The sequence below is a fragment of the Lagenorhynchus albirostris genome, chromosome 13 (genome assembly GCF_949774975.1).
Source record: "Lagenorhynchus albirostris chromosome 13, mLagAlb1.1, whole genome shotgun sequence".
Lineage (NCBI taxonomy): Eukaryota > Metazoa > Chordata > Mammalia > Artiodactyla > Delphinidae > Lagenorhynchus > Lagenorhynchus albirostris.
The window spans coordinates 6,358,902-6,386,464 of record NC_083107.1 but is presented as its reverse complement, the minus strand read 5'-3'; the positions used below and the strand labels follow the sequence as shown (position 1 = coordinate 6,386,464).

Sequence of the window (27,563 nt, the reverse complement as noted above, 5' to 3'; positions counted from 1 at the left end):
TCAGGTTGGCACGTGTTTTGTTTTAATTTCATGTTACTTTCACATTTACAAACTCAGGAAGCCACACTGAGCAAGGGACGGTGGAGGCTGCCTGGAGGAAAAGCTGGGCCCCTGGGCCCTGTGCAGCCTGGACGCTTGGGACTTTTCGCAGGGAAACTCTCCCGTACCTCGAGGGACCTCGCTGTCGGACGGCACCTGAAATGGTAGCCGTGGCCTGCTCCTCAGCGCCTGGAAGGTGCGTTACTGCGGCTGCCTCGGCCCAGGAGTTTATTGCTGGTGAACTTGATTATCCAACTTACAGTCCAGGATGACGGCATCATCAGAAATGGGTCCAGTGGTGCGCATTTTGCTGAGACGAAAGGAGACTGAAATGTGTAAGCTGCACTGACTGGGCAATACTGGCATGTTGCCCGTGTTTGCCGTTGGCCCCCAGGAGGGCCTGGCCTTGGGAGAGGCAGGTGGAGACCCCCCTCCCCGTGCCCATCCACACGGGACCATCAGAGACAAGAGGCAGACAGTCACCAGGGTGGACGTGCCCAAGCCCAGGGCAGCCCGAGCTCCAGCACCCGGCCAGCTCTGCCTCTTCCCAGGCTCCCTTTAAGGTCCCCAGAGACGTTCCCTTTCTCAGGTGGGAAATGTGTACACTCCCCTCACTTTGCAAAATTGGATCTCTTGGGCTGAATGAGATCATCACTTGGCAGGCAGAGGTCTGGAAATGTGGCCCAGCAGCACACAGGCATGTATTCTGAATAGATGGACTCCCAGAGAGTGCCCTCGAGTCATCCCTGAACTTCTCAGGAACAGAACAGTCGTGGAAAGAAGGGTCTGCCTCTGTGACTACAGTGGCACCAAGATGAAACCCAGAGGTGTAATTACTCAGATTTGACCCTATCTCGGCCCCTGGGATGTGTGCAGACCACTGGCTCTTCCATCTCTCCTGAAAGCGCTGGGCCCCATGTCTACAATCCCCTGGGGACAGGCATGACTGCCCCACCGTCTGCGGGAGCTGCAGGTGTCTGACAACCGAGGGAGGTGACTCGAGGCTGTATGATTTTTCCTCCCGTCTGTTCGACTGCAAATGTTTAGTCTCTTTCCCCGCTGAGGAGAGCAAAGGCCCCATGGCACTGGGGCTGGGGTGGAGGAGGGAGGCAGGGCCCGCCGTGCACCTTCTGTCCAAACTAGGCCATAATGGTCAGGGTCCAGCTTCACTGGCCAAGGCACACCCAGGTCCACGGGAACTGAGGAGTGTTCGGGGGAGTGTGACAGAGCAAAGTGTCATTTCTGTGCCCAGATCTCCACCTGGTTAGCCTCTGGTCTAACAAAGATACTTGAACTCACAGTCCTACACATTAGTTTAGCAAAAAATCTGGCTTCTGATACCCAAAGAGTTTAAAGTCCCCTTCAAAACGTGCATAGAGGCGCCGGATGTCTCGTTTGCTGATACCCAGAAAGTAGTGCTCGACTTTGGTTCTGTTATACGCGGTGATGCCCGGGGGGATGGTGGGGTAAGACACCAGGTGGTCTATGCCAGCCTCTTTCAAGATGTATGGGGCGTCGTCCTCCAGGGTCTCGTGGTGACCGATGACGCTGTACTTGATCTCGCAGGGTGCGCACAGTTCCACGTATGTCACCCAGTGGATGATGTGGTCCCCAAACTGAAGGTCCAGCCACCTATGGTTCGGATCACCCAGGTAGCGCACAAAGTCCTCAAACTGGATGCCCCTGGTCTCCGTTCGGTTCCTCCTGTACTTCCTGATGATGCCAGGGGCAATCTCGTGCCTGTACCAAGGCTCAAAGCGGGGGTTGTGAACAAACTTATCCTTAAACGCAGAAATCAGTCTCTCGAAGGGATCTCTTACGATAAAAAACTTGAAGTATGTCTTCAAGCTAAGGGAAAAAAATGAAGATGAAGAAGTTAACCTGATGCTGCTGGTGGTGCTGGCTGTGGGTTGTGAGGAAGAGTGAAGTGTGATGGCTGGAGCAGTGGCAGCCACCAGGCTGAGCCCTGTGCCAAGCACACTGCATGTGGCTCTTACTCAATCCGCACAGCCACCCTTGGAAGCAGATCCTGTTATGAACCCATTTTACAGGCTGAGGAAATGGAGGCTCAGAGACCTTAACTGTCTAAGACCACAGTACTCATCACCCCTGGGGCTGCTGTGAAGACATCTATTTAACCCATGTTTTGTTTCACTTGAGTAGTATGAAACTTCAGGAATGTTTGAAAGTTTTGTTCCTGTGCAGAAAACCGTTAAGGGCAGGAACCCTGACTGAGTTAGGAACAGCTGAGGCCTGAGAATGACTCTAAGGGTACGTCTTTAAAAACTCAATTCAAAATTTCCAGGGGAAGGAAAATGGGGGGCAGAGTAGGGGGGGAAGAGGAAAGGCAGAGTGAGGCTCCAGTCTCCAGTTGGCGGAAGGGGGTCTGGGGGAGCTGCCAGTAGGGGGTGGCGGCACAGGGGTACCCCCGTAAAGGGCCTGTACTGACAGTGACAGAGCAACGACGACACTGCTGTGATTCCGTGCGCTCACCCAGGCCAGAGACCCTCTCAGCGCTGCAGGTCTCAGCATGTCTACTCTCACAAAAGCCCCGCAGGATCGCTGCTGAGGGGGGTGACAGGACCGCTCTCCCCCAGGAGGGTCTCTGACCTGGCATTTGACACCTGCCTTCTAAGGCTCTACACGTTGGCAAGCGTGAGTAACCAATACTGGAAGCAATGAAAATCAAGTAGCTGAAAAGCAAGGGAGGTGAAAGATCATTCGGTGCCCTGACACTGACTGGCGTATTATTATGTACCTGTTCCTTTTAAACCTTGTTCTACGGGGCCATACCACAGCCGTCAAGACAACTGTCCAATCAGCTAAGGAACTTTCCCGATGCCGGTCTCCCTCCTTGCCGTGGTTGGTGAGGCCTGTCTCTCTCCACCTCTGCTGGGTCCAACCGATCCCGCCACCCCCCCAGGGGCAGCTGCCGCGAAGGCAGGCATAACACCTTGGGAGAAAATGAAAAACGAAGTGGGGTTTCCCTGTAACCCAAATCCCTTTCTCATGAAATGAAGGTCATGTTCAGTAAGAAATCCATAAAACTTAACAAAATCAGAGCAGAACAAAAACGACCACTCATTTCTATAAGACAGTTACGCAACCTTCATTTTAATAGCCTGCATGAAGGTTAGGGTGGAGAAGACATTCAGAAATTCTCACAAAGACGTGAATTTAAATGTGCTGAACGCTGGGCGTATGCCCGGCTGCCTCTCGCCAACACAAACCAGTAGCTCTTGGAGCCATCTGGGAAACACGGCAAGTACAGAGCCGAGCCTGCGGGGTTTCATCAGCATCCCCCTCCCCTGCTCCTACCGCTTCTGAATTTCTGCATCGCTGAAGGAAGAGAGACGCGGGAGGCCGTTCTTCTCGTGGTCGTGCACCACACTTTCAGGGATCTCTTCGATGGAAGGAAAGGCTCCTGGGAGGCAAACAGGGAGAGGGCGTGTTGGGGATGCTGCCTTTAAAGACAGATGCCCGTCTCGAAGCCCGGGCCCGCGTTCCCCATGGGCCATCCCAGTATCCACGTTTAGGTCTTTGAATTTCAACTGCTTCTGCGGGCAGGATGAGAGTGAAGAAAAGCTTCTGGTGATCCACAGGCCATCTGGAGGAAACAGACAAGTTAGGAGGAGGGAGAGGGAGGGAGCAACGGCTACAGCAACGAGCACCTAAATCGGGTTCAATCTGCCACAAAAGAAAGATCAGTGCCTGCAAGCAGAATGCCCAAAACCTGCAATACCGACTCTGCTCTGGAACTGGGGGAAACTGCCAGAGAACTGGGACCATGAAACCCACAGCCAGCAGAAATAGAGACACAGAGGTAGAGATCAAACGTATGGACACCAAGGGGGAAAGCGGGGGTGGGTGGCATGAACTGGGAGACTGGGATTGACATACAGACACTATTGATACTAAGTATAAAATAGGTAACTAATGAGAACCTGCTGTATAGCACAGGGAACTGTACTCAATGCTCTGTGGTGACCTAAATGGAAAGGAAATCCAAAACAGAGGGGATATATGTATACGTACAGCTAATTCATTTTGCTGTACAGTAGAAACTAACACAACATTGTAAAGCAACTGTACTCCAATAAAAATTAATTAAAAAAAACAACACAACAACACACTGCTGATCCATGCCCGCAGCTCGGGCCCATCACTCCTAGCATGACATCACCCAGGCCTAAGAGGTTCCTAGGTAACCTCACAGCATCCCAGACTGGCAGTGGCCAAGAAGTTTGGTGCTGGACAAGTCAGGCTGATGCTGTGCGAGTGATGTGATACATTCGAAGCACGGCTCAGAGGAGGACACGGGGTGTCTGAGGAGAAGGCAGGGCCGGGCCGAGAGCCACAGCTCCTGGTCCAGGCTGCAGAGTGGAACCTGGGGGGCCCATCCTAGGGTTGGAGGGTTGGGCAGGTGCTTCACTCTTTTCTCAACTTAGACAAATGGAAATAAAGCATCATTGTGCTGGGGTGCTAGCCAAGCCTCTGCAACCCTTCGTGTGCATCTTTGTGTTAACCTTGCCATGTTAAACTCAGAGTCTGGCGGGGAAGGATCTCTGTTGGGCCATCTAAGCAGTGATCACAGCCTCCTCAGAATATTTAAGCCCCGATCCAGAACCCTGTGCTAATAAGTGCAGTGGACGGATGGCTATAAAACAAGCAAGATGCACACCTGCTCTCACGGGGCCAACAGAGGAACCAGCTCTGAGGATCTGCACCTGGATCTGCTCTGGTACCTGGCGCCACGCAGGTGCATCTACGGACAGCTGAAGGCAGCCCCGGGACTGTCCTTCTCCTATCACATGGCCTGGCAAACCGCTCCCGTTTCTATCCCGCCTGCATCAACGGGTTCTTCTTCTTCGAAGTCTGATGCGTCACACAGTGGTAGCAAATCTGTAAGACTTTTGTACGTTTGTTGCTTTAAATCTGATTTGTAAGCTCATTCTCCGATGTCAAAAATCCAACGTACTGCCTGATTACTCAAGAAGTGCACTGATTATAAGCAGAAGATGAGGCGGGTGTCTCCCTTTTCTTCCCCAACGAACCAGGGAAGAGGCCGAATGACACCCAACTCCGACACCACCTCTGAGAGCAGCGGCAGGCCTGGGGGGGCGCGGGACGGAGAGCCCGGGGCCATGTCCCATGGGGCTCCGAGGTCTGATTCCTGATCCAGGAGTCACACGGCTGTCTACTAGAACTATGTTTCTTTTGAAGCTGCATTTAGCAGAGCCCATAATTATCTTGGGGCAATTCAGAGTAACTGGAGTTTAAACAAACACAGTGTCTGAAAAGAGTGGTGAGGAGTCAAAGCCTGTGGTGTGTGAGGGGCACTCTCCAATGATCTGATTTGTTCCCAAGTGAACACCAGACTTCCTGAAGCAGGCGGATTAAACCTCCGAATACGGATGCTCAGTGTAAGATGGGGACGACTGCAGGTGGGGAGGCCCCCAGACCCACCAGTGTCCGGGTGTGGGTCCTTCTCAGCACAGGAGGGCAGCCATGAGGACAGCTGCTGGATGGCCCAGTCAGCGTGGAGCCCTGACCTCCCAGGACAGAGTGAGTGACTCGCAAGAATCAATGCAGGGACTCTGAAGAGAGGCAACGGGACCAACCGGGCAGGCAGAGATAGGGAAGCCAGGAGGCCCTGACCGTGGGTGGGGAGCGCCTGGGTGAACCCCGCCAACTCCTAACGTGGACACGAACAGGAAAAATGCCGGCACGCTGTCTGTGAGTCACCGGCCAGTCCCGGGCTCCTCTCTCGGCCGCCCTCCCCCACTCCCCCGCCCTGGCCCCGGCCACCCTCCCTGCAGACCCTGAGGTCCAGCGAGGACGCACCATTCAGCACGATCAGCACTTTCTTCCACTGGGTGTTGCCCACTTTGGGCGTCTGGCAGAAGAGAATCTCGTGCTTGTCACAGACGAATATCCGGTCGAGGACAAACTTGGAGATGGCGGTGTGTGAGAGGTTCCTCAAGGTGTCCTCCCTGCACACGTTTCTGACGAGCTCCAGGCGTTGCATATAGACCAAGGGTTGAACGAGCCGCCCTCCCGGCAGCATATTCCCGGTCAGCTGCAGGGAACGGAGATAAAACGGGCACAAGGGCTTCATTAGCAGAACGGGGCATGCCGGGCATTAACTCACGGAGGCCGGAGCCTGGGGGCTGTCGCCACAGAAGCAGCAGGACGGAGGGCGTGAGTCAGCGCTGCGGCCCGGGGTTCAGGCTGCGTGGATGCGCTGGACCACAGTGCAGCCAGAGACGGCTGACCCTGTCCCCTCATGCTCAGCTTGGACAAACCGCGGGGGCGGGTGGGCTGCCTGCCTGTCGCTGTGCTGATGGCAAAATGGCAACGGCAGGATATCCTCCGTTCAGCGATCTGAGGGAAGGCCAGCTTCTGCCCCCTCGCTCTCCCTCCATGTGACCTGAGTGTAAGTATGTGGCCTGGACCTAAGAACCTGCTGTCTACACAGGCGGTGGCTGTTTTGAAGATAACCTGGTACATTGGTGTATCTGGTTTATTAATTTAAGAAAACACCTTAGGTCACTGAGTGTGGGTTTTAAAAAGGCAGGCACCGTTATTCCACTTCCTCAGGGCTGAGCACACCATTACGTTTCTCTGACATGCGGCTTCAGGTGAGGAGAGGGGCTCTGCCTGGCCGTCAGGTCAGTGGTACCAGTGGTTTGGCTGCTGTGAGCAGGTGATGGAGCCCATCAGCACTGGTTCTGCTCTGAGGAGTCACGAGACCAGGTGAGAAGATCCGCGTGAACTGCGGGGTGAAGGCTGTGATGCCAGAAACCCAGGGCTGTGCTGTCCAGACTTTGCTGGATGCTTTCTGTTGACCTTACGTGCAGCTCATGGGCAGGACTGTCCCTTCTCTGAGTTTAATTCTGGGCCGATAAACATCTTTAGAGCTGGCTCTCCTCACCTTATTTCTTCCTGCACGAGGGCAACCTGAACCTTCCATCCAGACCCGGCACAGGGGCCAGCAGGGGGAGAAGGGGGTCTCAGGAGTGCGCCCCTCACCTTGGCTGGGGGACGATTAGGAATTTACGTGCAAAAGGAGCCTGGGGAGAAATTGGAGTCAGAGTGTCAAGGAAGGTGAGCACGGGGAGAGGTCAGCGGCCCTGGGCCCTGCTGCTAACCCCCCGTGACCCTGGGTGATTAGCTTTCTTCCTACCCTCAGTTCTCTCATCCACACCGCCCGGAGGCTGGACTAGCTGCCCCGTAACTCCAAAGTTCCAGGATTCCCAGGATTCGGGGGCAGAGACCTTTTCCCCTGGTTTCCTACCGACTCGCCCAACATCCCCAATCCACCAGCACAAAGCTCATTCTTGGCTGGGCGGGAACTCAACACAGTCAACACTCCAGAGCACCCACAATGCACAAGGCCCACCGACCGGGACTCCCCCGGCCAGACACTAAAAGCAAGCGGAAAGGTGCAGAAGCAGCGACTCTAAAGCTGAGCATGACAGTAAGTGGAAACCAGCTGATGAGGGCAGGGAGGGAGGAGAGGCTGTTCCCCGTGATGGGGGACCCGCTGGGGCCAGAGGGGTGAGCAGGTGAGAGGGATACGCCAAGGAAGAATGGGTAGAGGGGTCAGTGCCGCGGCCTGGCTGTGCCCACCTTCAGCTCCTCAGGGAAGTGCGTCTCTCTCAGCGACCTCCCCGCGTCGGGCGCGGCGGTCAGGAACAGAAACTCCTGCTTGGCGCTGTAGGCTAGGAGACATAGAGAGGTTAAAACATCTTCCCATGGAGGGGCAGACACCCCGATCAGTGCCACAGCCCAGTGGCCCCAGGAAGAGACCCACACAAACACACCCAAGTGATAGCTGACAAGGCGCAAAAGCAATGCGGTGGGGCAGCATCTTTTCAACAAACGGTACCCGAGCAACTGGACGCCCCCAGACAAAGAAGGAGCCTTTCCCTAAACCTCACCCTTTATTCAGGATTAGCACTTAAATGTGAAACAAAAAACTATACAACTTCTTAAAGAGCATAGGAGTAAACCTTGAAAAAACGGATAAACTGAATCTCATCAAAATTTAAAACCTTTGCTCGGCAAAGACCCTATGACGAGGATGGAAAGACAAGCTACAGACTGGGAGAAACTATCTGCAAACCACACGTCTGACCAAGGACTGGAATATCTAGAATATGTAAAGAGCTCTTAAATCTCAACAGTAAAAAAAAAAACTGCAAACAATCCCATTAGAAAATGAGCGAAACAGGAACAGACATTTCACCAAAGAGGATCTAGAGGTGGAAAAGGAACATATGAGAAGATGTTCAACGTCATTAGTCATCAGGCAAATGCAAATTAAGACCACAGTGAGATACCACTGCACACCTATCAAAATGCCTGAAACAGACTCCAAAAACTCCAAATGCTAGTGAGGAGGCAGAAAAAGGAATCACTAACACATGGTTGGTGGGAATATAAAATGGTACAGCAGCTCTCAGAAACTCTAGAAGAAGCAGTTTCTTCAAAAATTAAGCATTCAACTACAATATGACCCAGCAATTGCATTCCTGGGCATTTATCCCAGAGAAATGAAAAATTATGTCACAAAAGCCTACGAATGTTCACAGCATTTTTATTCATAATAGCCCCAAACTGAAACAACTCAGCTATCCTTCAACAGGTGAATGGTTAATCAAACACTGGTACATCCATGCCATGGAATACTACTCAGCACTAAAAAGGAACAAACTATTGATACACACAGTAAATTGGATGCATCTCCAGGTGACCCTGTTGAATTTAAAAGGCCAATCCCCAAAGGTCATATACCATATAAAACATTCTTGAAAGGACAAAATGGTGGAGGAGAGAACAGATTAGTGGTTGTCAAGGGGGGAGGGGGCAGGGGTGGGGGGTGGGGAAAGGGTGGTGGGTGTGGTTACAGAAGGGCAACCGGAGGGATCCCGGTGGTGGAGACGTGGTGCCTCGTGGCTGCATCCTTGCCAACACCCTTCTTGTGACTCTGCACTGTGGTTCTGCAACGTGTCACGCTGGGGCAAAAGAGGAAAGGGTGCGTCGGACTCTCGTACAACTGCACGTGACTCTACAACGATCTCAAAATTAAAAGTTTAATTAGGAAAAAAAAGCCAAGTCAGCAGTCAAGTCAGTGCTCACCCATTATTTTTGAAATTTATGGGAACTGAAATCAGACTAGAGGAGTCTTACAGAACGCTACACCAGAGTAATCGTTTACAACAAACTGATTTGGGGGAAAACCTTCAGGTAGAATTTGAAGGTAACTGTCAGATCTCTACAATCAAAGAAACATTGCTTTCAAAGTTTTGCAAAGCCTGGAAACATTATTTGAATAAAAAAGTAGTTATCAAAGAAAAGCACAGAAATTAGCATAAAAAAGCATAAGCAAAGGCATATTTCACTTTGTTAAAAACATCAAAACCAACTCCTCTTGGGTCATTACTACCTACACTTTGCAGGCTCTCCTGCAGCCTCCCCGCCTTCAGTCTGGCTGTTAAAGACCCCCGCTCCCCAGCCAGCCCCGCCATGAACGAGCCCCACCCTGACGTCCTCCCAGTGCAGAGGGGAGAAACCCATCCTCCCAGAGCCCCGTCAATAATAATAACCCACCTCCCACCTCTCATGCCTCTGAGCTCTCCGACTCCAATAGAAATCTCGGCCACACACCTCTATGAATCCACGGAAATCTTTTCTCCTTTTCCCTGTGTTTGAGTTGAAATGCAGCCCTAACCACAGGTGCGCACAGGAGCTGCTCTGCACCTGCCGTGAGGACAGGAGGCACCACGGACCGCGTGAAGACAGACAGGGCAGCAGCACCCTTGGCCCCAAGGCTCCGGAATGCACCCCGAGGGCCACGAGGCCAGCGTCCAACCTCCTCCTCCTCTGCAGCCTCACCTGCGAGCACCAACGTGCTCAGGGAAATGGCACCTTCCACTCCCATTTGGTCACCTCATGTGCCAACATCTCTGACCAGCACAGCGATGCTCAGCACTTCCACCGGCCGCACGGGTTCCCAGAAACCTAAGCTTCCTTAATGACATATCAGATGGACAACGTAGCGTGAATTCCAAACAACTGACTTAACAGTGAATTTTTGAAAAGCGCCTATTCCACACACTCAGAAGCATCCAGAACGGGCTCCGGTAGCTGAGGGACAGCTCACCTTCCAGCCACACATGTCGGCTATTCGTCCGCCAATTTTTAACTGTTTTTTTTTTTTACCTTGAACATCCTGGTATTTGCTCCGCAACTCCCCCCAAACCCAATTCAACTAGATTCAAATAAAACCAACAGCACACCTTATGTTGGTTCTGCTTTCCCACTGCTTTGCTGACAACCATGTATTTTCAGCGGGTGCTGCTGTCGCCACTGTGACCAAAGGGCAGATCCCTACCCCACCCTGAACCCCAGGGGCGAGACGCCAGCTTCAGGCCCAAGGGTCCTGATCAATAGGTACCATCAGCTGTCTTCATAACGTGAGCTCGCTTTCCTTAGAGACATCATTATATTTGTTTTACAAATGTCTTTAAATTTGCCACATGCAGTACTGCTTTGTTTTTCTAGGCCGGCTAGCACCCCTCAGCTCCCTGACCTCTGTATGTCCAGCTGCCCAGGCTCACCACCGCATCACACGCTGGGCAGGGGGCGTGCAGACGTCGCATCGCAGGTTTTGACCTTAAGGGGCTGGCAGCTGAGCTGAGGCACAAGATTAGGAAGAAAATCAGTGTCTACGCATACACACCAGATTCACACGGATGTCAATTCTGTGCTCAAGTCTCAACACACCACGCCATCAAACTCCCACCACTGAATGGGATTTATTTCCCTATGACAAAGTCTAGTTCAAAACGACACTGAAATCTGTTAAAGAAGGATTCACTGTGGCTTCACTGCTGAGCCAAAGAGAGACCACCACTCACACACACTCACTCACTCACACACACACACACTCACACACACACGGCTTTAAACAGCAGCTCAAGACAAATGTGCTCTTCCTACCCACTGGGTGGTAGGGAACTCATTAAGAACACATAGGTGAGGGCTTCCCTGGTGGCGCAGTGATTGGGGGTCCGCCTGCCGATGCAGGGGACGCGGGTTCGTGCCCCGGTCCGGGAAGATCCCACATGCCGCGGAGCGGCTGGGCCCGTGAGCCACGGCCACTGGGCCTGCGCGTGCGGAGCCTGTGCTCCGCAACGGGAGAGGCCACGACAGTGAGAGGCCCGCGTACCGCAAAAAAAAAAAAAAAAATAGAACAGGTAGGTGAGAACTGGATGCTGGAACAGAGCCCACTTCCCAGGGGACAGAGCTGGAAGGAGCTGCCCATAGACACTGAGGGCACCCAGCTCCCTGAACACTGAGGCCATGGATCTGCCGCCCACTTTACAGGGATGGAACTTCCCCACACAGGACACCACTGTGTGTTAGCTACTTCTTTGTGATGACAGTTCACAGTGGGCTTCTGGTTCAAGAGCAAAAACACTGAACGTGAGTAAAATAAACTCCAACACATGAGGAAATCTCTCATGGCCACACATTTACCAACCTCCCCGGTTTCCTGTAGGAGCCCGAGATCCACTGTGGGGCTGAGCTGCCTCTCAAGACAGAGGGGACCCGAGGCCTGAGCCACAGTACTCCAGGGGGCTGAGGCCTGAACTTCTGGGGGGCCCGCTCCCTGCTCAGTCACCCAGGTCAGCAAGACACCATGCATGTGGGCTCGCTCCCTGCACCCGAACCCAGCCAGCAGACACCCGCCTTCATGATCGCAGCCAGGGACTTGGGGACAATTAGATAAGATCTGTGTGGTCAAGAAAGGTTGGGTTATGTTTGAGTCCAACAACAAAGGGTTAGGGTTAGGGTTAGGGTTTAGGGTTTGGGGTTAGTGTTTAGGGGTTAGGGTCCTTACTCTCAGTCCACAGCACGACACAGGGCTGCATCCCCACTGAAGACCGGCTCCTCCGTGCTGCCCAAGGGGGAAAGGGGAGCTGGCTGGTGAGCTCTGGCTCTCACGTTCCCTCCAGGAGCAGCCCGCCACCAGGCTCCCATGCACGGAACCCCAGCAACTACACGGGACACCCAAGGGCACGAGGACCACCATGTGCCTCATGGGGCTGGAGCCACTGGTGAGACCCTGGTGGGCGCCCCTAGGGCAGCAGCAGACCTTCTCCGCAGTTTTAACATCCTAAGGCCTCTCAGCCTTCTCTGTAGGGTCACCTTCCACCCATTCACTTTCTGCTCCCCTTCCCCGAACCTTCTCAAGCTCCCACACTTTTCTGAAAACACTCAGCATAAAACCTGCCCCATCACAGCAGCGACACCTCGTTTATCAGATGCCCCTGAGATGCGAGGTGCTCTTCAGAGGCCTTGCTGCTAGATCATATTCAAACTCAGAGACACACGTCTTATTTAAATAAAATAAACCACAAACAATTCAACCTCATGGCTCGCCTTTCAAGTGTCTCCCTTACCAGGAGGTGACACTAAAGGAATCACAAGTGAAATGTGTAGACTCAGTGACACCATTTCATGTTCTCTGCAGCTTTGTTTCTTGTGCAGTTTCCCAGCCACGTTCCCACTGGCGGTCCTCACCTGGGCCCCCCGCCTAGAGATTCTGCCCCCTGGTCTCTGCTGGGCCTGGGCAGCAGGAGATATACACAGTCCCCATGCGATTTTAAAGTGCCCTGGGGACCAGAACCACTGCTCTAACTCTTAACAAGGGGTCTCCACTATCGGTGACGTTAACTGTTGGGGGGAGCAGCCCCGCAGCAAATGGCTGGGCTGAGATCTGCAGCTCAGATTCCAACCACCTTCCCAGACTTGGTCTGTGCTGTCCTGACAGTGGCCCTGGTTCCCAGTGTGACCGTGATTAGCCGTGATACCCCGTGATGCTCTTGGCCACCCCAGATGCCTGCAGCTGTGACTCCACCTTCCCCGGGCTGTGAAAGCCTCTTGGGCTCCTGGAAGATGAGGGTAGGATTGAGATGACAGCCAGTTGGGCCCCGATAACGTTACTGACCTGAAACTGCGGAGCTGAGAACCACCCTGGGGGCTTATTTCAGCACCTCCCTCTTCTGCCTGCAGATCTGCCTTCCTACCTTGCCCCTCTACAGGGAGGATGGAAGCAGGGGGTGTGGGGCATTGGGCGGCCTCAGCCTAGCCGGGGACACCCCCGGCGGCTCTCCAGGATAAGCAGGGCCCGGAGCCCACTGGCCACACAAATGGCATGGGCTGTGCACCCCCGGGCGTAAATCAGCAAAAGACTGGTGTGATCCTTTTCTACTTCCCTTCCTCAAGGGCCACCGCCTGCAGGCGGACATGCCAAGCCTCGTGCAGGATAAAGATGCTGTGCACTTCCTCCCTATCAGGATGGCGGCGCCAGGACACTCTAAGGCTGCTCACGAGCCTTTTCAGCATCTCCCGTGCGCCCTGCCTCATGCTGCCCCTGAAGGAGTGGCCTCAGGGCTCAAGATGACCGTCCCCACAGCTCCTCACTCGTGCCCAGCACCTCACAGGTCACTCACAGGGCCTCACGGTGCCCAGGTCGGGCTTGGAGCTGTCAGAGCAGGGAGCATGCCCATTCCACAGAAAAAATACTAAGGCCCCGGTAAGCAAAGGCATGGGCACGAACTAGACGCAGCTCTTCTGAGGCTGGGTTGCGTGCTCTTAATATGTCCTCATCTGAACGCCTACATCAGGTCAAGGGGAGTTAAAAAAAATCCTCGAGGACAACCCAACACACATATATTTAGACCATCTTCCTTCCGGGGCGCTGAAGGTGACCTTCAAACACATGGCCACCAGCAGGCAGCATCACGGGGCACATACGCAGCATCTCTCAACGACACCAAGCAGGGCTGGTGTCCTGCGAGGGGAAAGACCCCTTCATCCCCGTCCACCTCCTCTCCCGAACCTCTGCAACATCAAGGATTTAGACGCCATGACCTCCGAGGCCCTTCTGGGTCAGAGTCACTCATCCAAGCAGGTACCCAGGAACAGTACCACAGCAAGGTCTGAATTTGTCAAAATCCATTCCATGAGGAGGTGTACCTACCATCAGGGTCCTTAAAGGTCAGTGTGATGAACTTGCTGGCCACCATGAACATGAAAATCACCCAAAAGCATGTGGCCAACAGAAGCCACTGGTGGTGCATGTTGTCAAATGTCAGCCATTCAGTGCTTCCTCCTGGAAAACACAAGCAAAATGCTGCTTACAAGTAAATCAATTAAACAAGGTAATAAAAGAATGGGCCATTTCAGTTAATAGCCTCAATACAAATATTCCTGAAAAATTTTCTATTGATACCAAGGGTGTTTTGACTTATTATTTAACTTAACATCATATTTTTAATTAATAGCAACTTATCAAGTTGATAATTAAGTAAAATTTGAAACACTTTACCGGAAAGGAGCCATTTCTGTTTGGTCTTGGAACACGAGGTAAGACTTCACTTCTGCAGATATGCCTGTTGACTCCTTCTGGCCCAGGCTACTGCGTCCCTGGCATCTGGCACCTGCCAGGGCCCGGAAGCCGGGGCAGGAGGGGGCCTGCCGCGGGCCGGACCTTTGGGTAATCCTCAGAGGGCAGACGCCACCCTGAGGCGATTCCAAGCAGGCTGGGTTTAAAATCCTGACTCGCTGACAAGCTGCGGCCACGCCCACTGAGCTGTAGAGAATCTCTGAAACCCGAGAAACGAACCCCGGAGCGTCCCGGCTCCGCCCACTTGCCCGCCAGAGCCTGGGCGGAACCTCGGGGGTGGGCGTTTCTCGGGCTATCGCTGCCCTGGAGTGACGTGGGGCACCTGGGTCCTCAGCGGGTCACACGGTTACACTCTGCTGCAGGGGACACAGAAGAACCGGAAGTCGCCCTCGATTCTTTGCAAGAGAGACAAACAAGTGCCTCGTGTCACCTTTAACACGGGGCTTCCTGAAGCCAAACCAAGCCACTTGGAGAGAGAGACCGCGCTGGGCTGGGTTGGTGTCTGCCGGCTGTCGGGCCGTCCATCACCCCCGGGCAGCAGGGAGCTGGTCTGTTGCACGTGCGCTGACGGAGCCTGAGTGCACCCGGTGGACAGGGCTCACGAGGGCCCGGGCGTCGGCCCTCCTCCTGCCTCAACGACAGATCCTTGCCTCTGAGGCCTTCACTGCGACCTGGATTCCCTCCCGCAAGGGGTTCTCCCCCCGCAGTCCAGCCCACACCTGCACCTGCATTCTCAGGCCTCCACGCAGCAGGCGCACCATGTTTCCCGGGGTCCCCTGGTAGGGCTGCCACATTAAACACATGAAAACACGGGGTGCCCCGTGAAGTTCGAATTTCAGGTAAGCAAATCATTTTTTAGTACTTAGTATAACTATGTCCCCAGTACTGCGTGGGACACATTTATGCTTTAGAAAGCTATTTGCTGTTTCTCTGAATTCCCAATTTGCCTGGGTGTCCTGCATTCTATCTGGCAACACTACCCAATGAGGGGGACACCGCTCCCGCTCTAACTTCCTGAAGCAGCTGGCCTGTCTCCCTGTCCCCTTCTGCCACGCCTCGTCTGGGGCCACGTGGCACAAAGCAGAGCCCTGGAGTGCCCCACCGCTCGCTAGCTCTGGGACTCAGCAAGTCACTTACCCTCCCTAAGCTGTGGCTTTCAGTCCCTGAGACAAGGCCCTCCTCCCTCCAGGATGGTCACGAGGATTAAATGAGAGACTGCACCAAAAGGACCACCTGGCCTGGAGCAGACCCTCTACAAACAGAAATCGGTCGGTCCCTCGGCACCCTTGGTGACTTTCCTATTTGACTGACACATACCTAGAAATTAATCTCACAGTGTGAACTGCCCAAGAGAAGAAAAGAAAGGCCAGACCCTCAGCCCAGGCTACTGGCTTTTCTCTTCTAGAGACAAGGGAGGCACAGAGGGCACAGGGTCCCTCAGGGCTGAGTCCGCTGAGCTGGGCCCTCGGAGACGGGGATACTTGGCGGGGTCCATCCTCACCAGTCACTGAGGAAGCCCGGCTTCAGGCCTTTTCTCACAGAGGGGCGGAGGGACCAGTGTGGGCTGGAGAGTGGGTAAAGAGAAAGCAGATGAGCTCCAGGCAGGTGGTCCACAACGTGCCCAGAGGCATCTGTGTCTGTGCACCAGTTCTCGGGAAGATTGAGGCTAAGGAAGAGGCCCTGGTGCCGAGTGGCCCAGGGCTTGTGGTTCACACTGTGCCGTGGCAGAGTGAGCACAGACACAGGGGAGTCACTGGGGTCTGCCCCCCTTACACAGACACCTCACCCTGCAGGGCAGGGCACAGAAGAGCCCGGGCACTGGCACTCAGCTTTGCCCCGGCTCAACCTGCAGACCTCCGGGCTTCCTGCCCCTGGGCGCCACCCAGGCGTCAGGCCGGTGCTGGGCACTGCACTCGGGAGGTTTTGTGATTTAAGGATCTGATCTTTCCTATGCGAGCTAGTCACCTGAAGGGATCTAATTCGAGTCCACCCGCCAAGCTGGTTCACCTCCAGATAAAGGTAGGAAGACAAAGAATAAACAGCCGGACATGAAAATGCGGCTCCCACCATCTGCCCTCCGGGAAGCCGGGCAGCTCAGGGGCAGGATTTCTACCTCTGGGCTGCTTGGAAAGTGAGACCTGCACGGTCGTGAAGCTCCGCCTGCCTTCCTAACCCCGGGTTTTCATGTAAAGTCGGAAGCAACAGCTACTTTCACCCAGAAGCGGGGGTGGGGCAGGGGCAGGATTTGGTCCCTTCTTCTCCGTGTTGGTGTCTGGGGGTTAGTCACAGAATAGCTCTCTGGGCCCCCTACTGGATTAGGACAGAACAGCCGCCTGCATACCCACCAGTGCGCTGGGAGGCCCCTGTGAGACAGAGGCTGCCAGAGCGCCTCGGCTGCAACGTACAATGATTCAGCCCGCTGCTGCTTCTTCCAGGCGGCAATTTTATTTCCAGAAAGTTCCACTTCTAAAGTGACTTCTGCTAAACTCCTACTGCACTAAGACATCCAGAGAGCCCTCTCCCCTTCCAAGCCCGGCCACGGCATCGGGATCAGGGGAGGGGGGCGTCTGCAAGGCACCCACCTGCCTCTCACCCCCTTCACGGCCCGCCTGGGCCGGGCAGGGACGGTGCCCAGGACACGTGGGGATTGTGATGCGGCTGCAGATTTGGGAAGCTCCGCGTGCATAAACCCCAGCCCCCGCCAACATCTCTTGGGAAGCAGAGTGTACGGCCAGCACTTAGCATGCAGGCCAGACCCAGGCCTGCCAGTGACCCCGGTGCCCTGCTGCGGTCCCTGCCCAGGCCACACAGCCTGTGGTGGTCACTGCGGGGGCCTGCGCTCGGGTAGCAGGGGGTGGGGAGTGGGTGAAACGCTCTCCCAGCCACTGGGCCCCGGAGGGAATTCCCTGGAGGTCCAGTGGTTAGGACTCGGCGCTTTCACTGCCGGGGTCCGGGTTCAATCCCTGGTCGAGGAACTAAGATCCCGCAAGCCATGCGGTGCAGCTAAACCAACCAACCAGCCAACCAACCAACCAACCAACCACTGGGCCCCTGTAAACGCCAGGCAGGGCCTGCTCCCCCCGCTGCACAGCACAAGGCAGGCTCAGCCCTCCCTGCTGGCCACCCTGGTTTGCCCTCCATCCTCACCTAGTTTCACTTCCTTCCCGGCACCCACCACAGCCTGAATCTTCTGCTTCCCCTGGTGGCATGTGAGCTCGTGCTGGAGCACCCCGGCCAGCACAGTGCCCAGCGCACCGCAAGATGACCTTCACTATTGCTGGATGACGACATCAACCAAGAAACGACCGGGAAGACTTAGGAGAGCTGGCAGGTGCTTTAGAAGACACCTGGCTCAACCCTCCACCCCAAGGTCCAAACTCTCTAAAGTATGAGGCCCCCGTTCAACCTCAAAATACTTTTCCAGTCTCCACGTGAGTGCTTATATATTTAACATGCGATAACTGAGACTAGAAAACAACCCAAAGCTACTAGGACCTCGCTATTACTTGAAAATAAAATTCTATTTTATAAGTCACGCACTCACATGCATTTGAATAGACATACAACTACTGTTCTATGTCTACAACCTACTGACCAGGGGATAAAGAAAGAATGCTGCAGTCCAAAAAAAATTTTTTCTAAAATTTAAATAAAACAACGCTGAAAGGCGGTAAGCCAATTACATAGCTCCAAAGTATCAAGATACATCAGTAAACAAAAAAGGGCAAGTTGCAGAATTGAATTATGATCCTATTAGTTAAAAAGAATTATATATATATACATGTGAACGTATGTGATTATATATACACGCAAACAAACACACACACGTGTGTGATGCACAGAATAACATCTTGAGGATGAGTGGAGTCATTTTTTACTTCGTACAATTCTGTATTTTAAAAACATTATTGCAAAAAGCATATATCCATTTTATAATAAAAACCAATAAAATACAGAAAATACCACCTACATGTGCGGACCCGGGTGTTTTTATTTCTGCTGTTTAATTTTTTTTCCTACCTGACCACCACCAACAGCAGTTTCCTTACCACTTTGTAAAATGGGGCAAAGGATGGTAAATACTTTTCCAGCCAGGAAAGAATGTGGTGAATGGACAGGCAATATGTATCTGAGTGTTTACGAAATACATCTCTGTCTTCACTAGTTAGTTTTTAATTCAGTTTTTAAAATGATTTAATATTTGAAACATAGAATAATATAACAAATACTTGTTTTCAGATGCTCAGTTCTAATAGTTCTGCTGTACATACTTGAGTCTTTTAAAGGAAGTAAAGGGTGACAAATGAGCTGGAGCCCCTGCCTGGCCCCGCTCCCCTCCCTCCCCAGATACCCTCCATCTGGGTGATGACACTTTCACTACATCAAATACGGCTCCTCTCACAGACGCAGCAAGGTTTGGGAGGCTGGTCCTCCCAGTCCAGATGAAGGCAGGGCGGACTGGGGGAGGGGAGGCGAGCTTCCCCCGGGCTGCGAGGAAACACTGCATCACTTATTATGTTTTTCAGGGGGCACATGCGGTGGTACAGCCGGGTGGAGAGATGGACCGTTTTTAAGCACTTAACTTTTTTTTCTCGTGGTCTATAATGAGAAAATTCACAAATCACACACAGACTCAAGTGAAGAAGCTGTCAAGGTAGAAGCTGGTTAAAAATTTAGACGAACCAGGACTTGCTCTCCAAGTCCCATGCTGACCAGAACCAGTGAGACTGAAGCCCGGGCCCCCGCCACATGACCCACCCCTCAGGGCCACTATCTCTACACTTACGACATCCGACACACACACACACACACACACACACACACGAGGAGACGTGCACCTGCATACATTCACACACACACACACACACGAGACGTGCACCTGCATACATTCACACACACACACACACACACACACACACACACGAGGAGACTGCACCTGCATACATTCACACACACGCGAGGAGACGTGCACCTGCATACATTCACACACACACACACACGCGAGGAGACGTGCACCTGCATACATTCACACACACACACACACACACGAGGAGACGTGCACCTGCATACATTCACACACACACACACGCGCGAGGAGACGTGCACCTGCATACATTCACACACACACGCGAGGAGACGTGCACCTGCACACATTCACACACACACACACACACGCGCGAGGAGACGTGCACCTGCATACATTCACACACACGCGAGGAGACGTGCACCTGCACACATTCACACACACACACACGCGCGCGCGCGAGGAGACGTGCACCTGCATACATTTTGAAGGACACACTAACCGAGAAACGATCAATTACCAAGCTCATCACAAAAAGGTGTCCTCATTCATCCCACAAAACAGGCGCAGGGACACAGCACCGAGCCCCAAAGCACCCCCCAACACGCACACGCTCCTCGTCCTGTCGAGCTGGCAGGCTGCTGGGGGGACCGGCAGCCACCAAAGACTCTACCTAAGACATGAGATGAGGCAGAGGACGCGGTGCCGTGAGAGGAAAGCACAAGGGCCGTGACCTGGCAGACGGAGGGCAGGGGCGGCACAGAGACCTACAGGGTGAGGGGCGGAGACCCAGGCACCGGGCTGCAGGGCAGCACAAACGGAGGCCCAGGCGCAGGCACGAGCTTCCCGAGCTCGGCCAGAGAGGCGCCCTGGCAGACGTGGTCAGACAAGGCTGGGCCCTGGGGAGCGGTCACCTTGTGGGTGAGAGGGGATGGGGTACAGTGACCTGACTTACATCTTGGAACTATTTCTCTGGCAGCCAAGCACAGCGATCCGCTCAGCCATGCCCCAGCCCCGAGGTCACTTCCACAGGCCGCAGGTGGTGCTCCTAAATGCTCCCCATCACATCACCCTCTCGATCTCTGAAAACCCGCCAATGAACCAGTAAGAGCCACAGTACCTGAGGGGCTAGGCTTTGACGAATCCTACGGAGGGGTGTGTCCACTTGGCCAGGCAGCGTTTCTGCTCTGCGATCATCTGCTAAGGTGTCCGACCTTACGTTTAGGGCAGTGGCTCCCAGTCTGGGCTGTGTACTGGACCCACCTGGGGAGCTTCTGAAAACTACAGCAACACCCTGGGCCCCAAGAACACCTGAGCAGAGACAATGCAGACCTGTGGAGGAGGATCTAGGCAAACCTGTGAGGCTGAATCTGGGCGAGTCTGAAAAGCTCTGCTCAGGATGCCAGTGAGCGGCCAGGCTGAGCTGCTTGCTGGTCCAGCCCCCAGGCCTCCTCAGCTTCTACTGCGCCCGCTGCCCCCTGGGGAACTCATTAAAATGCAGATTCCAGGCCTTTTAGCGTAACAGCTGTCTTCCCACCACCTCTTTACAGTAATGAGAAGGAAAACCGTAGCAAAAGGGTGTGTCAACTGAGACTGTCTACTGAGGATCTGAATTACCTGTGCTCTGAATAAACAGCTTAAAGAGACCTGATTAGAATAAAGACCTCCATCACTGTTCCCATTTACTCTCCTTTCCAGCCCTCCCATCTATAGGTAACCAGCCCCTGTAGAATTTTGGGCTGACCTTGGAAAACTCAGGAAGATTTGCCCCATTTTTTTTTCAACAAAAAGAAAGTCATTCCAAATTCCTGTAGCCCCAGCTCCTCCCGGCCTGCCCGCCATCTGCCATCTGCAGTGTTTCCTTGAGCACACGAATTCCCCACGGGTCTGCCTCCTGTCCACGGGCAACAGCCTTGAGGCTCATTGTTTCCGTCTGCAGAGAGTCTGGGGCCTGACACCCACGGTCCTCCCTCCTTGGCTCTGGAAGGGCCACTGGTCTCCCTGCAGCCAGGTGACAAACAGCCTTTAAAGAGCCTGACATTTTCTGTAATTAACTCTCCCTTGTTCAAGGAGCCAAGACAACTCCCAACGTGCCTCTTGCAGCTAACAGGGATGAACCTGAGCGTGCACCCCGGCCGTTTGCAGAGCTTCCCTACTCCTGATCATTACGTGGGATTTGCACCTCTCAAGATGTCAGGCTCTGAAACTAAGCCAGAAGGTTGGCTCTTTGAAAACTCACAAGGCAGAAGCGGTGGTTAAAGAACTGACGGACATATGGGGAAAGCAGGGTCAGGTATGCAGGAAGACCACTAACCATGCACGAAATCCTAAGCTGCTTCTCTCTCTCTAAACCGTAAGGAAGACAGCACACATTTGACATGTTTGTAATGACAACAGTGACTCTGGTACTATTATCAACTTTGGTGCAAATTCGGCCTCTCTTGCACTTTCAAAATGATGCTTTTTGAAAGCATCCATTTTGCTCAGCTGCCAGTGGCTTCTCCCCCGTGTTCGAGTTGTTACCCAAAAGCACAATCCTTCTGAATTTGTGCAGAAGAGTTTGACTCCCACCTGCCTAGTTCCACTTGTTTTTCTCCTAGTTCTATTTTTTTTTTTTTTTTTTTTTTTTTTTTTTTTTTTGCAGTACACGGGCCTCTCACTGTTGTGGCCTCTCCCGTTGCGGAGCACAGGCTCCGGACGCACAGGCTCAGCGGCCATGGCTCACGGGCCCAGCCACTCCGCGGCATGTGGGATCTTCCCGGACCGGGGCACGAACCCGCGTCCCCTGCATTGGCAGGCGGACTCTCAACCACTGCGCCACCAGGGAAGCCCTCTCCTAGTTCTACTTTTACTATGCACATTCACTCCTCCTGTGGTAAATAAGCCCATTTAACTGTTCCAAACAGAGTTAAAACATTTTTGAAAGCAATTGGCCTAGACGTGCACACAAGCACACAGATAAATCTCACAACCGTGGTGCAAAGGAAATACAGCAAAAATAGAATGAGATATATGACACAGTGCCATTTACGTAAATTAAAAACGCAGGCACTGAAACCAAAAATACACGTTCTACAAAAACACAGAGAAAGAAGAGGATGACCTTTCCAGTGATTTCTTATGTGGGTGGACGAGAGGAAATGAGACTGAGGAAAGGGAATTAAAAAGGCATCCACAAGTAAACAAAACAAGGGGCCCTGCGGATATCAGGGATGGTAACCGAGGAGTTAACTTCCATTCAACTCCTTGAATGTGAAGGAGACAGAGGGACAGACAACTAGACAGAGAAAGGAGAGGAGATTTAAAAAACCAAAAAACAGCTTTTCCCCAAATGTTATTCATCCATTCAGCCATATTTACCAAGGGCTTATTCTGAGCCAGGAGCTGTTCCTGGCTCTGGGGATACAGCAACCTACCCGCTCTGCTCTCATGGTGCTTGTTTCTAATAGAGGCAGACAGGCCATAAACAGATAGAGCCATTAACGCCTAGGATCACACCAGGCAGGCGCTAAGTGACACAGTTAATAACACAGAAGGGTAAGGGAGGAAGGGGCACCTCGGTGGAGATGATGTTGAGAAGATGTTCAAACAGAGGGAGGGGACTCATAACGCAGCACCTGGCAAAGAGCTTGGTCTGGGTCCCAGAATCCCCAAAGCAGCAAGGAGGCTGGCATCTCCTGTGCAGAGTGAGCAGGACGGCAGGGGAGTGGCCCAGATGAACAGCCTTGTCAAGGGCCCTTTACTGAGTTGGAAACTCCTGGACCCCCGCCCCCTATCACCCATGTACCCCGGGGAAAGGATCACCTGCCCAGCGTTCAGTTTTTAAAACATTCATTCAAAACCTATCCAGACAGCAAAGGAAACTTCACGAAAAGAATCTGGTCATGCACAAGGACCCGGTAACCCCGGGAGGACAGACAGGGAGAAGGGAAACAAGAGACAGCTGAGGCTGGAGCAGTGGGGACCCTCCACCCCCAGCCCTTTCAATTTTGAACTAAAATGTGTTCCCTAATCAACAAAATTATTAAATCACCACTTAAGAAAATAAAATGCTGCGTATGAATTTATAAAATATATAAAGTCTAGGGCTTCCCTGGTGGCGCAGTGGTTGAGAGTCCGCCTGCCGATGCAGGGGACACGGGTTTGTGCCCGGGTCCGGGAAGATCCCACGTGCCACGGAGTGGCTGGGCCCGTGAGCCATGGCCGCTAGCCTGCGCGTCCGGAGCCTGTGCTCCGCAACGGGAGAGGCCACAACAGTGAGAGGCCCGCGTACCACACACAAAAATAATAATAATAAATAAATAAATATATATATATATGTATATAAAGTCTTATTACAATCACTGTGAGCTTTAAATTCATAGTAAGGGTTTCTCTCAATCTAAGTTCAGAAATTTCCTTTGTCTACTTGGCCATCGTCATTACAATTTACCACCTCAGAACGACTGACTGCTCATCCTTTAGGGACCAGAATGGAAACCTACTCCTCACTCTAGCCAGCTGGAGAATGAACTGGAGGTGAAGACAGATTCTCAGGAGTGATGATGACGAACAGCAAACAAGTCTTCGGGGGTCGCTGCAAGCCAGGCACTGCACTCGGCAGGTACCCAGCTCACCTAACCCCCTGCCTAAGCGGGTGCTCCTATTATGATCATGGTTAAGAAAACATTTCTAAGACTTCGTATACATACTCCTATTTACGAGTTTAAGCTTCCAGAAATCTCCATATGAGCAAGAAAGGAGAATGCTATGTGACGTGGATCTCAGATAACCAGTGAGGTGTCCACAGCCTCCCTTCCATACCTTCTTAGGCCTGGTCCACATCTCCTTGCAGTATCTGCTTTGCCTTGGAGGTTCCTGGCTCCTCCTGTCTCTGTACGGGACGATTAAAAAAACAAATAAGCACCATTAAAGGTTATGAGATCAACTTACTGAACACAACTTGCTTTATACTTAGTAAACAGTTAACCACTTTGATTTTTCAAGTATATTTCGCACGCCAGGTCTCTTACAGAGGGGGGTTATCTTTGGATGGCCTGGCAGATGAATAAATATTCTAAACGTACCAAAAGAGCTAGCTGTTTAAAACATTCTTCCCTGTCACTTAGTATGAAAAAATGAAATATTTTTTGGAGCAAAAATAATCAGATCCTATTATACCTGTTTTATATGTTTGATATTGCGTAAAGGATTCCTGTATAAGATGATCAAATCTTTCAATGCAAGATGTTCACGGGGTTTTGTATTTCTTCAAGCTATAACACCCTGGTAAATTCTAGCCAAACGTCATATCGTGAATGAATAAATGGAAACAAGCCAAACTCATGGAATTAGAGAGATTACAGATTTAATAGAGCTACCTGGCAAAATAAACATCCAACTGATTTAAAACACAATAGAGCCCGAGCTGCCTGGGATGCTTGGAGCAGTCTAGCTATGCTTCCCTTTACTCTTATAAACTCAATATTAAAAGGAAAAGCAATTTTATGTTACAAAGACGGAAAGATTAAGATGCAGATTCTTCCAGACCTGTATCAGGACAAAACACTCTCTTGGCTTCTATGATCTCTCAGGTCCTGCATTCACCTCTCTCCCCCGTTTCTATTCTACTGTATAGCCTCAAGCATTTGAAAAATGATCTGAATATAACTGCAAATTGCCCAGGATAGTAACTAATTCTTCCCTTTCTTTGTTCAGTTTTGCAAGAACTCCAGTTTCCATTCCAGGGAAGGAGAGAATTTTTCTCTTAGGTATTTCTTGGAGACTCTATCCTTGAGGGTCAAAAGCAAAGATGGAAAGATTTTTCTTTCCATCTTGAAATTCCCATTTGGACCCAAGATGGACTCTGCCCTAATTATAATGGGAAAAAAGAGAGAAGACCATTTCCCTCTTCGTGTCTCTTCCTCTTAACCCAGTCAATGAAAAGAATGAATAAGCCTGGAGCTAAAGGGAGCTCTGCCTGGTTTTAACAATACCTGAGACATTTCTCACTCTGGCAGTGAAAACTGACCAATAACCAACTCTTTATGGTCCAAGGCCCCAGACTTGGGGTGTCTGAGACAAAAAAAACCCTTTATGACAGTCCTGCCTCTCAGCTAACCAGAACCTGACTGCGCTGCTTTGCACTCAGTGCCCGGCCCTTTCCTGCCTTTTGCAGACGTGGAAAATAACAAGGCAGCTTTTGGAAGATCTGGTTCATCTTCCCAGCCAGAAGTGCAGAAATTTATGCCTCCACCTCCAACTTCTGACAGGCCTCTCTTCTGTCCAAATCTGAGCTGAGGGCACCCGGGAGCCTACCTGGTGCCATTCTTTCCCCTCCCACCCGCCAGAGACGTGCCTAATTCCGCACTTAGGGAAGCTGCACATGGCCCTTCTTCCCTGGCCCCTCTCTTCCTCTGTCTGCCTGCTCCCTGCACCCAAGTGGAACATTTTCTTCCTCTTTCCGCCTCCAATTACAAATGCAAATTCTCAGGCAAGGATGAAAGAAGTAAGAAGTAAACTATGGATCACCGAGTATCAGTGATGCCACGATCACAGCATCCCCAGCAAGGACGCCGCCTCATTGCATAATTAACGTGATGAAGGTTCTCCTCTTTAACCCCACGAACTAGGGAGGCCCTCAAGTCGCCAAAACACACTGGGATATCGCTAGCAAACAGAAGCCGGTTTTCCCCCCGTTTTCCCGTCCACCTGGCGTGTTGTGGGAGTCGGGGTCCGGGAGTATATGACGCTCATCCCCCCGCCCCCCGCCCTTCCCCGAGCTCACCCTCTGTGGAGCCGGAGCGTGTCGCGGCCCTCGGGCCCTTCCGCGGCCCCAGGGGCGAAGCTCGGCTCGGGCCTTGCGGGCCTGGGGGCAAGGCGCGCGGGGTCCCGGCGTCCGGGGAGCGCTGGAGGCCCGCCCGCCCGGAGGCCTCGGCGCCGCCGCCCGCCCGGCCCGGGATGTGGCGGCGGCGGCAGCGGCGGCGGCGGCGGCGGCGCCGGAAGAAGGAAAGCGAGCGCGCGACGCCCTCTCGGGGGGCGAGGCCGCCGCCGCCCCACGCGGCCCTAGCGCCCGTCCGCGCCGTGCGCGCCCCTGCGCGGCTGTGCGCGTCCCCGCCCCACCCCCCGCGTGTGCGTGCCGCCGGGACCGAGGTGGGAGGGGGCGGAGCCAAAGGACCCCAGGAACCCGATCACCCGGTCCTTGAGCCTCCCTTCCACCCACACCCCCCAAAAAAAACACCCACCAAATTATATCCCGGGAAGTGACAGAGAGACTTGTGGCCAAACCTAATCCCACTAGGTCTCCATCCAGGAAAGAGGTTGGGTGTTTGAGAACGAAAAAAAATCCCAAACTTGGAAAAATGAAAAATAGAAAAATCCAAGATTGGAAAAAGGCAAAATTGCTTGAGTTTGGGGCACCTCCCAGCTTTCCTAATCAGCCTACCTGGTAAAAACAGCTTTCAACAGGGCCCTTTCCGCAGACCCACCCTTGGCTGACAGATGTAACCCCCTTGTCAAGGTAGAGTGGGTGGAGTCAGTCCCAACGGTGATGGGGATTTAATGCCCTAGAAAACGTCAACTAGTTTTGTTTTGATCTAACCTACATGTCTGTTAACTACCTAAATATATATCTACTTAGCAAACACGGTAATATAGATACGTGTGTACACACACGTATGCACTCGAACACATATAATTTTTGTCAAGCTTTCAAGAAACCAGCTTTTTTTTTTCTTCTTTGGTCTACCCTGTTGGTTTCCTCTTTAATGACTTAAATGTAATACTGGTGGGGCTCATCATTTCAGAATTTCACTTTTAACGTGGTTACTGACCACCATGACTTAAAGATGGCAAGGCAGTTTAAGGGCGGTTTACTTGGTCTTTTGATCACACATTCAGATATTTATTAAGCCCTTTCTTGGGGGCACTATGGTTGACAAGAGACATTTGCTTTCTCCTTGAAGGTTTGAATGGACACACGTACATGAGAGGAGCACAACAAGTAAATTTGGAACTTAGATGTGACACTGAATAATATGCAGAGTTTAAATAAGAGTCCAAGCTCTGGGAATTAGACCTTGTTGGTTCAAATCTTTATTCCACCACAGAAGGCTCGTGACCCTGTCAAGTTCTTTTGTCTCTCTGTGCTCCCATTTCCTCATCTATAAAATAGGGATATTATATAGTATTTACCCCAGAGTTTGATACTAAAGAATAAAGGAGATATGCATTTGAAGTACATAGCACAGTTCTCCCCCA

General features: G+C 52.4%; 1 protein-coding gene across 5 annotated transcripts; it reads right to left on the bottom strand.

Annotated features, from left to right (window-relative positions):
• CHST10 (carbohydrate sulfotransferase 10) lies at positions 1 to 26,276 on the bottom strand. 5 transcript variants are annotated; one of them, XM_060168831.1, is made up of 7 exons: positions 26,092 to 26,228; positions 24,129 to 24,198; positions 14,096 to 14,227; positions 7,672 to 7,763; positions 5,884 to 6,118; positions 3,358 to 3,646; positions 1 to 1,887 (listed from the first exon to the last, which is right to left on the bottom strand). In XM_060168831.1, exons 3-7 carry the CDS (start codon positions 14,193 to 14,195, stop codon positions 1,350 to 1,352), a joined length of 1,254 nt encoding a protein of 417 aa, XP_060024814.1. In that variant the 5' UTR covers positions 14,196 to 14,227; positions 24,129 to 24,198; positions 26,092 to 26,228; the 3' UTR covers positions 1 to 1,349. The 5 variants fall into 5 exon arrangements, with proteins under 5 accessions (XP_060024814.1, XP_060024816.1, XP_060024817.1 ...); XM_060168833.1 differs by having other exon boundaries at positions 3,358 to 3,463; XM_060168834.1 differs by lacking the exon at positions 24,129 to 24,198 and having other exon boundaries at positions 26,092 to 26,276.
• Positions 26,277 to 27,563: the final 1,287 nt, after the last annotated feature.